Consider the following 15,677-nt stretch of genomic DNA (forward strand, 5'->3'; position numbering starts at 1 on the left):
AGAAAATAGGATGTCACATATCTCAGGATATCGTATGAGTTCATATCCGGCCATAGGAAATGTCCATGTGTGATATTCGGAGTAATCCCAATATCATATATGTCTAAATGACACATCTGGATTCAGAATTTGTTAGTATATGGTGCATATCCACAAAACTCCAAATATGCAAGGATATCCCCTGAAATGGACCCTTTTCACCCAGCGATCACATAAAAAGCATTTCCAAGACAGAATACTTCCACCTAATTAACGTTTCTAGATCAAACACTGTATTTCACAACAGGATGCTGAAAAACTGGTCCATGCATTTGTCTCAACACGGTTTGACTACTGTAATGCCCTCCTGTCTAGTTGCTCTAGTTCCTAATATAAAACCCTGCAACTTGTACAGAACACTGCTGCCCACATTTTAACCAACACTAGAAAGTATGAGCACATCACTCCAGTTTTATCATCACTGCACTGGCTGCCCCGTAAAGTATCAGTCCGATTTTAAGATTTTACTTTTAACTTTTAAACACTGCACGGCCTTGCTCCCTCTTATCTGACAGACATGCTCATTCCATACAACCTGGGGAGAGTGCTCCGCTCCCAATGGACTGGCCTATTAACAATACCTAGGTGTAGAACCAAGGATGGGAGCGGAGCATTCTCTATCAGAGCCACACAGCTGTGGAATGACTTGCCCTGTCATGTAAGAAGGGCAGACCAGGCACATGCACAGACAGGAGTCAACCTGTGCCCTGCACATGCCCCTTCGCCCTCCCACTCGCCAAGTGCCCTTTTGGGTGGTGGTATAATTATTGATTTTTGTGTAGAAAGTTTAGTCATTGTTGTTCTGAACCAGTGATTTATTATTGTTCTGAACCCATTATCCGCAAGTCGTCGTGACGTCGTCAAGTCGTCATGACGTCGTCAAGTTCGCCACCCCCCCCCAACTCCATATCTTCTTCAGTCGGCAGCAGCCACACAGACCACTGCGCACACCACGTCATTTCAACATGAAAATTGGGTAATATTTGGTAGATACGTTGATCAATGAGATTCCAACCTATTTTCACCCACTCAAAAAGACAAAATTCCCAATATGTTATCATTATGCTTTCAACCATCTAAAAGCACAACCATGGTGCCCTCAAAGCACCATAGTGCCCTCAAAGATCATCACTAAGCTAAGGATCCTGGGACTAAACACCTCCCTCTGCAACTGGATCCTGGACTTCCTGACGGGCCGCCCCCAGGTGGTAAGGGTAGGTAACAACACATCTGCCACACTGATCCTCAACACGGGGCCCCTCAGGGGTGCGTGCTCAGTCCCCTCCTGTACTCCCTGTTCACCCATGACTGCATGGCCAGGCACGACTCCAACACCATCATTAAGTTTGCCGACGACACAACAGTGGTAGGCCTGATCACCGACAACGATGAGACAGCCTATAGGGAGGAGGTCAGAGACTTGGCCGTGTGGTGCCAGGACAACAACCTCTCCCTCAACGTGACCAAGACAAAGGAGATGATTGTGGACTACAGGAAAAAGAAGAGGACCGAGCACGCCCCCATTCTCATCGACGGGGCTGTAGTGGAACAGGTTGAGAGCTTCAAGTTCCTTGGTGTCCACATCACCAACGAACTATCATGGTCCAAACACACCAAGACAGTCGTGAAGAGGGCACGACAAAGCCTATTCCCCCTCAGGAGACTGAAAAGATTTGGCATGGGTCCTCAGATCCTCAAAAAATTATACAGCTGCACCATCGAGAGCATCCTGACTGGTTGCATCACCAACTGGTATGGCAACTGCTTGGCCTCCGACCGCAAGGCACTACAGAGGGTAGTGCGTACGGGCCCAGTACATCACTGGGGCCAAGCTTCCTGCCATCCAGGACCTCTATACCAGGCGGTGTCAGAGGAAGGCCCTCAAAATTGTCAAAGACTCCAGCCACCCTAGTCATAGACTGTTCTCTCTGCTACCGCACGGCAAGCGGTACCGGAGTGCCAAGTCTAGGTCCAAAAGACTTCTCAACAGCTTCTACCCCCAAGCCATAATACTCCTGAACAGCTAATCATGGCTACCTGGACTATTTGCACTGCCCCCCCACCCCATCCTTTTACGCTGCTGCTACTCTGTTAATTATTTATGCATAGTCACTTTAACTCTACCCACATGTACATATTACTTCAACTACCTCAACTAGCCGGGCCCCCGCACATTGACTCTGCACCGGTACCCCCCTGTATATATAGCCTCCCTACTGTTATTTTATTTTACTTCTGCTCTTTTTTTCTCAACACTTTTTTTGTTGTTGTTTTATTTTTACTTTTTGTAAAAAATAAATGCACTGTTGGTTAAGGGCTGTAAGTAAGCATTTCACTGTAATGTCTGCACCTGTTGTATTCGGCGCATGTGGCCAATAACATTTGATTTGATTTGATTTGATTTGGTGCTTGCCTACAGAGCTGTGAGAGGAACGGCACCTCCTTAACTTCAGGCTCTGATCAGACCCTACACCCAAACGAGGGCACTACGTTCATCCACCTCTGGCCTGCTAGCTCCCCTACCTCTACGGAAGCACAGTTCCCGCTCAGCCCAGTCAAAGCTATTCGCTGCTCTGGCACCCCAATGGTGGAACAAGCTCCCCCACGATGCCAGGACAGCGGAGTCACTGACCACCTTCCGGAGACACTTGAAACCCTACCTCTTTAAGGAATAAAAAAAAAAATTGGGGTGGTTGTCCCACTGGCTATCCTAAGTTGAATGCACCAATTTGTAAGTCGCTCTGGATAAGAGTGTCTGCTAAATGACTTAAATAACCAAATTCCAATCGAAAATCAATTGATTTCTGATTTTTGGTTTAGTTGTGTTATCACTGCGCTAAATGTGTTATCACTGCGCTTTCAACCATTTAAAAGCACACTAAAGTTCAAATGGGAATACAATGTCATATATTTTGTTTATTTATACAACAACTTAATGTGTTATCACTGTGCTTGATCTAATAACACAACCAAATGACCTGGATTGCAGTTGGTTGAGATTACATTCAAGTACATGGTGCAAGTGACCAATGCCGTTTGAGATTCTGTGCAGATTATTCTAGCAATTGTGAAGATTTCCACAGACATACGACCCTAAACATGCACGGTTTCTATGATTACATAAGAAGACATTTAGTGTTACAGTAACTTCAAAATGTGGCCATGGATGTGTTACTCAATTTAAGGTTGAATAAATACTGTTACATTAGTTTGTAAGATAGTCTTAACATTAGGCTATTTACTGTTTTACAAAAGTAATATTGAATTGTGTTTGTTGACAATGCAACCAAATATCACATTTAAAAGGAGATGTATCGACTGCTTGGATAGTTCAGTCTAAGCCACTGGCTTAATCCTGTTCTTTAACTTTTATTTTTGGTTGAGATGGAGACGTGAATCCAACATATCATTTGTTAACTTGTTGACAAGTTAATGGGCTATTTAGTAAGTAATATTGAATTGTGTTTAGTTGTCAACACAACCAAATATCAACTTTTGAAGGAGTTGTATCTTCTGCTTGGATAGCTCCATCTGTGCCACTGAGTCTTGCAAATTAATAATTGATATGTTGGATTCACCTCTCCATTTCAACCTAAAATCAGAGTTAAAGAATAGGACTAAATCAAATAAAATTTAAATGCACTTTAAATACAGTTTGATTTGATTTAATCCTATTCTTTAACTTTTATTTTTGGTTGAGATGGAGATCCCAACATATTTATTATTAACTTGTAGATTCCATTTTAAAATCAACCAAAGCATGAAACCCTAGGCCTAGATGTAGTCTATTTTTAGTTGAATCCTGGGCTGAATTTAAACAATGCACTCTTACAAAAAAAGGTGCTATCTAGAACCTAAAAGGGTTCTTCGGCTGTCCCCATAGGAGACCCATGGGGCGGCACACAATTGGCCCAGCGTCGTCCAGGGTAGGGGAGGGAATGGCCAGCAGGGATGTAGCTCAGCTGGTAGAGCATGGCGTTTGCAACGCCAGGGTTGTGGGTTTGATTCCCACGGGGGGCCAGTATGAAAAATAAAAAAATAATGTATGTACTCACTAACTGTAAGTCGTTCTGGATAAGAGCGTCTGCTAAATGACATAAATGTAAAATGAGAACCCTTTGAAGAACCCTTTTAGTTCTGGGTAGAACCCTTTTAGTTCCAGGTTTGGAACCCAAATTAGTTCTACCTGGAACCAAAAAGGGTTCTCCTATGGGGACAGCCGAAGAACCCTTTTGGAACAATTTTTTCTAAGAGTGTAGCTGTTGATTACTTCTCAAATGCTATATAGGCCTAAATAGCATCATTGATGATATATGATTGATAAAGTATGGTTACATTTAATTAGCTCTGTTGAACCTACACTTTTGAATGACTTTGACAGCAACAGTGAATCTATTAAGTGGAGATTTCTCAACAATCATTCTCACGATAGCACATTGGTAATAGTCAGTGACAAATATCAAAGCTAAGCAGGGCTTGGTTAAAACCCTGGATGGGTGACCGAAGGGATAGCTGTAGAGCAAAGGTGCTGCCTAGTCTATTGTATTCTTAGATATTATGTTGAAGATCTGACGTTGTTTCAAAGATACAATTTCAACATATTTTATACAAGATTTGCCTATATTAAAAATGTGTTACCTTGACAAGGTTTCCATCCAACATTTTTAAAAGAGTAAAGTACGTCGGATAGAAAATATAATGACAGGCCTGAAGGAAATCAAACATTTTTCTGTAAACATTCTTAATTTACATTTTAGTCATTTAGCGGACGCTCTTATCCAGAGCGATTTACAGTTAGTGAGTGCATAAATTTTTCATACTGGCCCCCGTGGGAATCGAACCCACAACCCTGGCATTGCAAGCACCATGCTCTACCAACTGAGCTACAGGAGGCCCTGTTGACAAAATGAAATACGCCAGACAAGGGATCTTAAAAGATAAATCACAATCAATCCCACAAAATTTGAGCTAGCTAACTAGCAGATTTACATCAATCATCAACATTAATCACATTTTATTTGTCACATGCGCCGAATACAACAGGTGTAGACCTTACAGTGAAATGCTTACTTACAAGCCCTTAACCAACAATGCAGTTTTAGGAAAGAATACCCCCCCAAAAAATTGTAAAAAATATATACTATATAAAATAATAGTCTGCTAAATGGCATATTATTATTATTATTATTATTATTATTATTATTATTATAAAACAAAATAAAAGTAACAAATAATTAAAGAGCAGCAGTAAAAATAATATTTTCAGTCTCCTTAGGGGGAATAGGTTTTGTCATGCCCTCTTCACGACTGTCTTGGTGTGCTTGGACCATGTTAGTTTGTTGGGGATGTGGACACCAAGGAACTTGAAGCTCTCAACCTGCTCCACTACAGCCCCGTCAATGAGAATGGGGGCGTGCTCAGTCCTCTTCTTTTTCCTGTAGTCCACAATCATCTCCTTTGTCTTGATCACGTTGAGGGAGAGGTTGTTGTCCTGGCACCACACGGCCAAGTCTCTGACCTCCTCCCTATATGCTGTCTCGTCGTTGTCGGTGATCAGGCCTACCACTGTTGTATCATCGGCAAACTTAATGATGGTGTTGGAGTCGTCCCTGGCCATGCAGTCATGAGTGAACAGGGAGGAGAGGAGGGGACTGAGCACGCACCCCTGAGGGGCCCCGTGATGAGGATCAGCGTGGCGGATGTGTTGTCACCTACTCTTACCACCTGGGAGCAGCCCATCAGGAAGTCCAGGATCCAGTTGCAGAGGGTTGTGTTTAGTCCCAGGGTCCATAGTTTAGTGATGAGCTTTGAGGGCACTATGGTGTTGAACGCTGAGCTGTAGTCATTAATAGCATTCTAACATAGGTTTTCCTTTTGTCCAGGTGTGAAAGGGCAGTGTGGAGCGCAATAGAGATTGCATCATCTGTGGATCTGTTGGGGTGGTATGCAAATTGGAGTGGGTCTAGGGTTTCTGGGAGAATGCTGTTGATGTGAGCCATGACCAGCCTTTCAAAGCACTTCATGACTACAGACGGGAGTGCTACGGGTCGGTAGAAATTTAGGCAGGTTACCTTAGTGTTATTGTGCACGGGGACTATGGTGGTCTGCTTGAAACATGTTGGTATTACAGACTCAGACAGGGAGAGGTTGAAAATGTCAGTGAAGACACTTGCCAGTTGGTCAGCGCATGCTCGGAGTACTCATCCTGGTAATCCGTCTGGCCCTGCGGCCTTGTGAATGTTGACCTGTTTAAAGGTCTTACTCACATCGGCTACGGCGAGCGTGATCACACAGTCATCAGGAACAGCTGATGCTCTCATGCATGTTTCAGTGTTACTTGCCTCGAAGCGAGCATAGAAGTAATTTAGCTTGTCTGGTAGGCTCGTGTCACTGGGCAGCTCGCGGCTGTGCTTCCCTTTGTAGTCTGTAATAATTTGCAAGCCCTGCCACATCCGACGAGCGTTGGAGCCAGTGTAGTAGGATTCGATCTTAGTCCTGTATTGACTCTTTGCCTGTTTGATGGTTCGTCGGAGGGCATAGCGGGATTCCTTATAAGCTTCCGGGTTAGAGTCCCGCTCCTTGAAAGCGGCAGCTCTACCCTTTAGCTCAGTGCGGATGTTGCCTGTAATCAATGGCTTCTGGTTGGGGTATGTACGTACAGTCACTGTGGGGACAACATCATCGATGCACTTATTGATGAAGCCAGTGACTGATGTGGTGTACTCCTCAATGCCATCGGAAGAATCCCAGAACATATTCCAGTCTGTGCTAGCAAAACAGTCCTGTAGTTTAGCATCTGCTTCATCTGACCACTTTTTTATTGACCGAGTCAATGGTGCTTCCTGCTTTAGTTTTTGATTGTAGCAGGAATCAGGAGGATATACAGTGGGGAAAAAAGTATTTAGTCAGCCACCAATTGTGCAAGTTCTCCCACTTAAAAAGATGAGAGAGGCCTGTAATTTTCATCATAGGTACACGTCAACTATGACAGACAAAATGGGAAAAACTTATCCAGAAAATCACATTGTAGGATTTTTAATGAATTTATGTGCAAATTATGGTGGAAAATAAGTATTTGGTCAATAACAAAAGTTTCTCAATACTTTGTTATATACCCTTTGTTGGCAATGACACAGGTCGAACGTTTTCTGTAAGTCTTCACAAGGTTTTCACACACTGTTGCTGGTATTTTGGCCCATTCCTCCATGCAGATCTCCTCTAGAGCAGTGATGTTTTGGTGCTGTCGCTGGGCAACACGGACTTTCAACTCCCTCCAAAGATTTTCTATGGGGTTGAGATCTGGAGACTGGCTAGGCCACTCCAGGACCTTGAAATGCTTCTTACGAAGCCACTCCTTCGTTGCCCGGGTGGTGTGTTTGGGATCATTGTCATGCTGAAAGACCCAGCCACGTTTCATCTTCAATGCCCTTGCTGATGGAAGGAGGTTTTCACTCAAAATCTCACGATACATGGCCCCATTCATTCTTTCCTTTACACGGATCGGTCGTCCTGGTCCCTTTGCAGAAAAAACAGCCCCAAAGCATGATGTTTCCACCCCCATGCTTCACAGTAGGTATGGTGTTCTTTGGATGCAACTCAGCATTCTTTGTCCTCCAAACACGACGAGTTGAGTTTTTACCAAAAAGTTATATTTTGGTTTCATCTGACCATATGACATTCTCCCCAATCCTCTTCTGGATCATCCAAATGCACTCTAGCAAACTTCAGACGGGCCTGGACATGTACTGGCTTAAGCAGGGGGACACGTCTGGCACTGCAGGATTTGAGTCCCTGGCGGCGTAGTGTGTTACTGATGGTAGGCTTTGTTACTTTGGTCCCAGCTCTCTGCAGGTCATTCACTAGGTCTCCCCGTGTGGTTCTGGGATTTTTGCTCACCGTTCTTGTGATCATTTTGACCCCACGGGGTGAGATCTTGCGTGGAGCCCCAGATCAAGGGAGATTATCAGTGGTCTTGTATGTCTTCCATTTCCTAATAATTGATCCCACAGTTGATTTCTTCAAACCAAGCTGCTTACCTATACCAAGCTGCTTACCTATCCTTTGACAGCTCTTTGGTCTTGGCCATAGTGGAGTTTGGAGTGTGACTGTTTGAGGTTGTGGACAGGTGTCTTTTAAACTGATAACAAGTTCAAACAGGTGCCATTAATACAGGTAACGAGTGGAGGACAGAGGAGCCTCTTAAAGAAGAAGTTACATGTCTGTGAGAGCCAGAAATCTTGCTTGTTTGTAGGTGACCAAATACTTATTTTCCACCATAATTTGCAAATAAATTCATTAAAAATCCTACAATGTGATTTTCTGGATTTTTTTTCTCAATTTGTCTGTCATAGTTGACGTGTACCTATGATGAAAATTACAGGCCTCTCTCATCTTTTTAAGTGGGAGAACTTGCACAATTGGTGGCTGACTAAATACTTTTTTTCCCCACTGTAATTATGGTCAGATTTGCCAAATGGAGGGCGAGAGAGAGCTTTGTGTGCGTCTCTGTGTGTAGAGTAAAGGAGGTCTAGTTTTTTTCCCCTCTGGTTGCACATTTAACATGCTGGTAGAAATGACGGATTTAAGTTTCCCATCAGCTGAAAGGTTTGTGCACGGCATGAAAACTCACGTTTTCAGGTGGGCCTGTAATCAATGATTTTACTATTATTTTAGACACTTTAATTTTTACTTTTTTTATTTATTTTATGTTCCTTTATTTAATTTCCTTAATTATTTTTGCTTGTTTTCTTTTATCTCAATTATTTTATATTTTACTGTAAAGTGCGATTTTCAATTTGATTTCATGTTTATCAGTTGAATGTGCCCTCAAAATGCTTCAAACAGAGGATAGCCCTATTTGGTAAAAGACCAAGTCCATAATATGGCAAGAACAGCTCAAATAAGCAAAGAGAAAAAACAGTCCATCATTACTTTAAGACATGAAGGTCAGTCAATACGGAACATTTCAAGAACTTTGAAAGTTTCTTAAAATGCAGTCGCAAAAACCATCAAGCGCTATGATGAAACTGGCTCTCATGAGGACCGCCACAGGAATGGAAGACCCAGAGTTAGCTCTGCTGCAGAGGATAAGTTCATTAGAGGTACCAGCCTCAGAAATTGCAGCCCAAATAAATGCTTCACAGAGTTCAAGTAACAGACACATCTCAACATCAACTGTTCAGAGGAGACTGTGTGAGTCAGGCCTTCATGGTCGAATTGCTGCAACGAAACCACTACTAAAGGACACCAATAATAAGAAGAGACTTGTTTGGGCCAAGAAACACGAGCAATGGACATTAGACCGGTGGAAATGTGTCCTTTGGTCTGGAGTCCAAATTGGAGATTTTTGGTTCCAACCGCTGTGTCTTTGTGAGACGCGTTGTGGGTGAACGGATGATATCCTCATGTGTATTTCCCATCATAAAGCATGGAGGAGGAGGTGTTATGGTGTGGGGGGTGCTTTGCTGGTGACATTGTCTGTGATTTATTTAGAATTCAAGGCACACTTAACCAGCATCGCTACCAAAGCATTCTGTAGCGATACGCCATCCCATCTGGTTTGGGCTTAGTGGGACTATCACTTGTTTTTCAACAGGACAATGACACAACACACCTCCAGGCTGTGTAAGGGCTATTTTACCAAGAAGGAGAGTGTTGGAGTGCTGCATCAGATGACCTGGCCTCCACAATCCCCCGACCTCCACCCAATTAAGATGGTTTGGGATGAGTCGGACCGCAGAGTGAAGGAAAAGCAGCCAACAAGTGCTCAGCATATGTGGGAACTCCTTCAAGACTGTTGGAAAAGCATTCCAGGTGAAGCTGGTTGAGAGAATGCCAAGAGTGGTTACTTTGAAGAATCTCAAATATAAAATATATTTTGATTTGTTTAACGCTTTTTTGCTTACTACATGATTCCATATGTGTTATTTCATAGTTTTGATGTCTTCACTATTATTCTACAATGTAGAAAATAGTACAAATAAAGAATAACCCTTGAATGAGTAGGTGTGTCCTAACTTTTGACTGGTACTGTAGCTGTTTCCTTACAACACCTGATAGTCTGTTTGCTAGCTGTTTGCTAGCTTAGCAGGCACAGCCGAATTTCACTTTGCTATTTAGCTAGCAGTGTGATACAACTGTAGTACAGTAGGGTGTTAGGTGACGCGACAAACAATGGACGCTATGCGACAATTCTACAAAAAACATGGTAAACAAATCTGCATTCACTAAATGTCAATAATGGGGTCATCAAAATACATAATAAATCATTTGAAAACAATGTGACAGTTGTTACCCAGTTGTTACCCATGATATTTATGCGAAATGAGCCCAAATGTTGAGCAAGTGCTGTGCTAAGAACATTTAAATCTGTGGGACAGCCCTTTTTGTGAAACCCGCAAAATCGGTGTGTTCATATTTGCTCTTTGCGATGGGTATTCCTCAACCGATCAGAGTAAGATCGATGTGACATTGTATTGCCAAGAAGTATGGGAAAGTTCAGAAGGTGTTTCACGGTCATCAGGCATCTTTTGACTGAAATAAAAGGTAAACCATTTTTCCTTCGCTTCTGTCATTCAGAAATGAAAAAAACAGCAGGTTACAAAGTAGAGCTTCCCAGTTACGTTTTGATGTATGGGTTGTCAGGGATTGGTCCAAATTCATGTGACGTCACCCCCATTTTCATGAGAAGTGCTAGCTTGATAGCTGTGTGAGAGTGCCATTTGCAGAGGCAACGAGCCGGGCGAGAGGCAGCGCTGCGTGGCATTAGCTGTATTGTGCCAGCTGCGAATTCTGTGATTGATGGTTTTATTCTTTCAAGTAAAAACTACCAGAATTCTGTGGCTACAGACCTACAATCGATACAAACATACATAAATATAATCTATGTTTCTGTGCAGCTGGCTAACAGGCAAATTATTTGCTGGAAATGATGCAGTTTATCCTCCCATAACCAGAGTAACTCATCAACACCAAAAATAACATTACAATTTAACCCATCTCAGGTGTAGGCCTACCTTAGAAGTAAGCTATGTTATTAAACTAGTAGCCTTCTGTGTTACAGCTCAGACTTAGTGAGAAGTGTGTGTCTGTGTGAGTGTGTGGGGATGCTGAGGTGTGTGTGTGTGTGTGTGTTGTGTGAGGATGCTGTGCGTGTGGGCTGTGTGGTGTCTGTGTGTATGCAGGCAGCACAGTCACAGGGATGGGTGTATTATTTGGCACTCTAGGCCTGATCAGTTGGGCTACCGAATACAACATGACTGTAATATATACTAGTGGTGTGCCAATATGGGCATACACGTATTCGTAATCGTATCCGTAAATTGATCAGTTGATAGTCGGATCGGATGATACTTGTGATCAGAAAAAACGGAAGTGTTTTAATATGGCTAAATAGATGTTGGTAAAATACCTCCCTGCACGTTCTCACTGCATAAAAGCTGCAAATTAGGAGCAGCGCGCAGGGGGGTGTGTGTGTCTGTGTCCTCAACTTGCAGCGGGCAGCCAAGTTTGCTGTCACTCAGTCAGAATGCGTATCAGCGTTTCATCCTTTTTCCCTACCCTTGCCCCGCTTGTTAGATATTATGCACATTGATAGTTTGATAGCAAACATCCTCTCCATGCGATTTATCATAGTAGCAGGCAGCAGCAATCTAAATAATCAGACCAATAACATGTGAGGAAAAGTGATTGGGTGAAATTATGAAGCAAGTGGAGAAATAAATTTTTTACATTTTAGTCATTTAGCAGACGCTCTTATCCAGAGCGACTTACAGTTAGTGAGTGCATAATTTTTTTTTTTTCATACTGGCCCCCGTGGGAAACGAACCCACAACCCTGCCGTTGCAAACGCCATGCCCTACCAACTGAGCTACACTCTATCCAATCAGAACAGCAGGATCAATGTACAGCCCGCCCTTTTCTTTACAGACAGGAAACTAGCCAGTTTAGTTATTTAGACCACGTAGAACCTTCCACATGATTGACTCAAAGACAGTACAGTATGGTTTAGAAACTCTGTGACTGACTGACCTGAGAAAGATGCATGCTGGCACCCGAAAATAAAATAAAATCAGATCACGGTTAATTACAAAAAATACTTGGATCATAATCATATCCAGAAAATTGCCCATATCCGTTACGACGGAAGCCACTCCTCAGTAAAAGGCACATGACAGCCCACTTGGAGTTTGCCAACAGGCACCTAAAGGACTCTCAGACCATGAGAAACAAAATTCTCTGGTCTGTTGAAACCAAGATTGAACTCTTTGGCCTGAATGCCAAGCGTCACATCTGGAGGAAACCTGGCACCATCCTTACAGTGAAGCATGGTGGTGGCAGCATCATGCTGTGGGGATGTTTTTCAGCGGCAGGGACTGGGAAACTAGTCAGGATCAAGGGAAAGATGAACGGAGCAAAGTACAGAGAGATCCTTGATGAAAACCTGCTCCAGAGTGCTCAGGACCTCAGACTGAGGTGAAGGTTCACCTTCCAACAGGACAACGACCCTAAGCACACAGCCAAGACAACACAGAAGTGGCTTCGGGACAAGTCTCTGAATGTCCTTGTGGCCCAGGCAGAGCCCGGACTTGAAGCCGATCAAACATCTCTGGAGAGAGCTGAAAATGGTTGTTCAGCAACGCTCCCCATCCAATCTGACAGAGCTTGAGAGGATCTGCAGAGAAGAATGGGAGACTCCCCAAATACAGGTGTGCCAAGCTTGTAGCGTCATACCCAAGAAGACTCAAGGCTGTAATCGCTGCCAAAGGTGCTTCAACCAAATGTGATGGAAAATGTTATTGTGTGAAGAGACAGCCTTGAAAATGTTTAATCTTGTCTTTCGTGTCATAAATAATCCTTGGTTCCTGCCTGTGCTTGGTAAAGACATGACCCCCTCCTTAGGACCACCTGGCAGAATGCCCAGAATATGTTCTATAAGTTAAGATAGGAGACGGTGCCAGACACATGCAGGAACTAACCCTATGAACCATGCAAATATAACTTGTCTGTGTAAGCAGTATATAAGAGAACTAATGGGACTGCCCCAGCAGAGCTCCTGACTGACATGTGTACATGGTGCATTGAGTTGGTTGGAACCTCTCCAGCGTGCTGATAATAAAGGATGATTCATTTAATATTGACTTCAGGTGTCCCTGGTGGTAATTTCCACGACATGGTGTTGAATGTCCATGACACAAGTACTGAGTAAGGGGTCTGAATACTTATGTAAATGTGATATTTCCAGGGGGGTTTTATATAAATGTGCAAAAAACAGTTTATGCTTTGTCATTATGGGTATTGTGTGTAGATTGATGAGGGGAAAAAACAATTTAATCCATTTTAGAATAAGGCTGTAACGTAACAAAATGTGGTAAAAGTCAAGGGGTCTGAATACTTTACTAATTCACTGTACATATAACTAGAAATAAGGTGACTAGTCTGGATAAGAGCGTCTGCTAAATGACTCAAATGTAAATGTAAATGTAGTCAACAGGACAGATAATAAACAGTAGCAGCAGCGTATGTGATGAGTCAAAAAAGGTTAGTGCAAAAAGGGTCATTGCAGATAGTCCGTGTAGCTATTTGGTTAATTTACTTAAATTATGTATTCCGTACTCCTAAATTTGCATATTAAGTGCCTAGTTTGCATAATATAGCATTTTAGTTTCATACATTTGACTTTAATTTGAATAATCTCTGTGTTCTACATCAGCCCTGGAAATGTCATAACAATATTACCACCCTATCTTGAGATATTGGACAAATCGTATTGAATTTAAGAATCCAGACAGAAAATTTGGTGCCATTATTGACTAAGGATTAACATTGACCTGTCCGCAACCTTTTTGACATTTTACGATAACTTGAAAATAAGATATCTCAGCAATGGTAAGTCCCTGTCCTGATGAAATAAAGTGTTCTGGGTTCCTGAGAAGCTTCTCTATAACATGGAATACAAAGTATAACACTAGAACCAAAGTTAAATTTTGTCCCCTAACACCCTGAGTACGACATAAAATATAAAATGTATACAACTTACCTTTTGTTCTCCAAGGGCTAAGTTTGAAGCATTTTGAGGGCACATTCAACTAATAAACATTAAGCTTTTACTGACAGCAGCCTGTGAAAAACACCCTCCTCACCACGCCCAATGGGTGGAGCTTATGGGTTCTGAGGTCTGTTTACTTCCAATTAAACCAACATTTAAAAAAAAAACATTGTAAAACACATTTTTGGTCATATATTTGGTTTCTCATCATTCCATTTCTGGTTTTGTTACAAAAAACGAAAAGACGAGTCAGTTTGGGTTCCTCTACAATTGCGTGACATTGCAGAAACGAAAGTCTTTGGTAAGCCTTACTGGGAAACGAAACCTACACGGATCAGAGTTTTTTTGCACATTCTGTTGAGAACGGGTCTCCAGATCTTACTCCTCTAAATCTTCTCACCCTGCCGAAGCGTCTCAAGAAGATGAAGATGATTTATGTGCTTCTTAACGCTCTTGTGCTGCTGTCGGTGTTGGGCCGAACTGGGGCCAGATATCGAACAACTCCTTCAGGTACTGCATTCAAATACACACGAGCGCGCGCATACACACACAGAGATACTATGTTAGGTGTGGGTTCTTTGAAGTGATCAGTGACAAATAACGTTTTAAAGAAGTGCTACACAGATAGTATTGGATTGATTGATGGATTCATTGATTGATTGATTCTCTGCAGGACTCTCCACCTTAAACCTGCGTGGTCAGATGTTTACAGTGACATATGGCGGGGAACTCACCATGTACACAGATGCGATCTCTCCCTCACCCTCTTCCTCCCCATCTCCCTCCTCCTCCCCATCTCCCTCTTCCTCCCCATCTCCCTCTTCCTCCCCATCTCCCTCCTCCTCCCCATCTCCCTCCTCTTCCTCCTCCTTCTCATCTCCCTCCTCCTCATCTCCCTCCTCCTCCTCATCTCCCTACTCATCCTCCTCCTCCTCCTCTCCCCTACACCAGCTCGTATCCCTACACTACCTCCTCTCCCTCTCCCTCTCTCTCTGCTCTGACTGTGTGTCTGCGTTACATGGCTGAGGAGAGGAAAGACTTGACTCTCTTCAGCCTCACTCAGGGAAACTACTGGAACCTTTTACTGAGAAGTGGCTATGGGAAGGACCACCTCTCCATCTATTCCTCCTCCCAGGACTTCTGCTCCTATAGGCTGCTCAGCTCCATCAGCGAGCCACGCCCCTGGACAAGCCTGTGCGTTACCTGGGAGAAAAAGATGGGCGTGGCCCAGGTGTGGAGAGGCGGGACTGTCAGCGTCAGGAAGAGGGTGTTTGGCCAGGTAAGAGGAGAGAAAGTGGGAGAGGTGATAGAGAGGGGAGATATAAGTGCACCGCCACTGACCCTGTGCCTCTCAACATGTGTCTGAGGTAGTTTCAGTATCTCACAAAAATTGGCAATAAACAATTTATTAAACTCCTGAGTTTAATGAAGTAATTCAGCATAATGTAAATGAGCGTTTTCCTTTAGTAGATATGATGTATTCTAATTATATGCAGTATTTTTTCTTTGTATTTCTTTATGTGTGTGTGTGTAGGTGACCAATGGGCCTCCTGTCTTGAACGTGTATAAGTTTGAGGGCCAGGTAACTGAC

At 43.0% G+C, this 15,677-nt stretch overlaps 1 protein-coding gene and 1 long non-coding RNA gene across 4 annotated transcripts in view; one reads left to right on the forward strand and one right to left on the reverse strand.

Annotated features, from left to right (window-relative positions):
- Nucleotides 1-14,562, reverse strand: part of LOC123488446 — a 30,066-nt gene extending 15,504 nt beyond the window's left edge. The window contains exon 1 of one of the 3 annotated variants that reach the window (XR_006660085.1): nt 14,487-14,562. This is a non-coding gene — a long non-coding RNA (uncharacterized LOC123488446). Of the gene's footprint in view, nt 1-14,077; nt 14,146-14,486 lie in introns of those variants that run through there. The other 2 variants (XR_006660083.1, XR_006660084.1) reach the window with 2 other exon arrangements.
- LOC123488445 (jeltraxin-like) lies at nt 14,256-15,655 on the forward strand (the record flags this gene model as incomplete). Its single annotated transcript, XM_045219362.1, is given in 5 exon segments — nt 14,256-14,596; nt 14,654-14,659; nt 14,760-15,018; nt 15,020-15,365; nt 15,621-15,655. Coding segments are annotated over 5 exon segments (734 nt in total), but the record flags the coding sequence as incomplete, so codon positions are not given.
- Nucleotides 15,656-15,677: the final 22 nt, after the last annotated feature.

Source organism: Coregonus clupeaformis, unplaced genomic scaffold (assembly GCF_020615455.1).
Source record: "Coregonus clupeaformis isolate EN_2021a unplaced genomic scaffold, ASM2061545v1 scaf2302, whole genome shotgun sequence".
Classification (NCBI taxonomy): domain Eukaryota; kingdom Metazoa; phylum Chordata; class Actinopteri; order Salmoniformes; family Salmonidae; genus Coregonus; species Coregonus clupeaformis.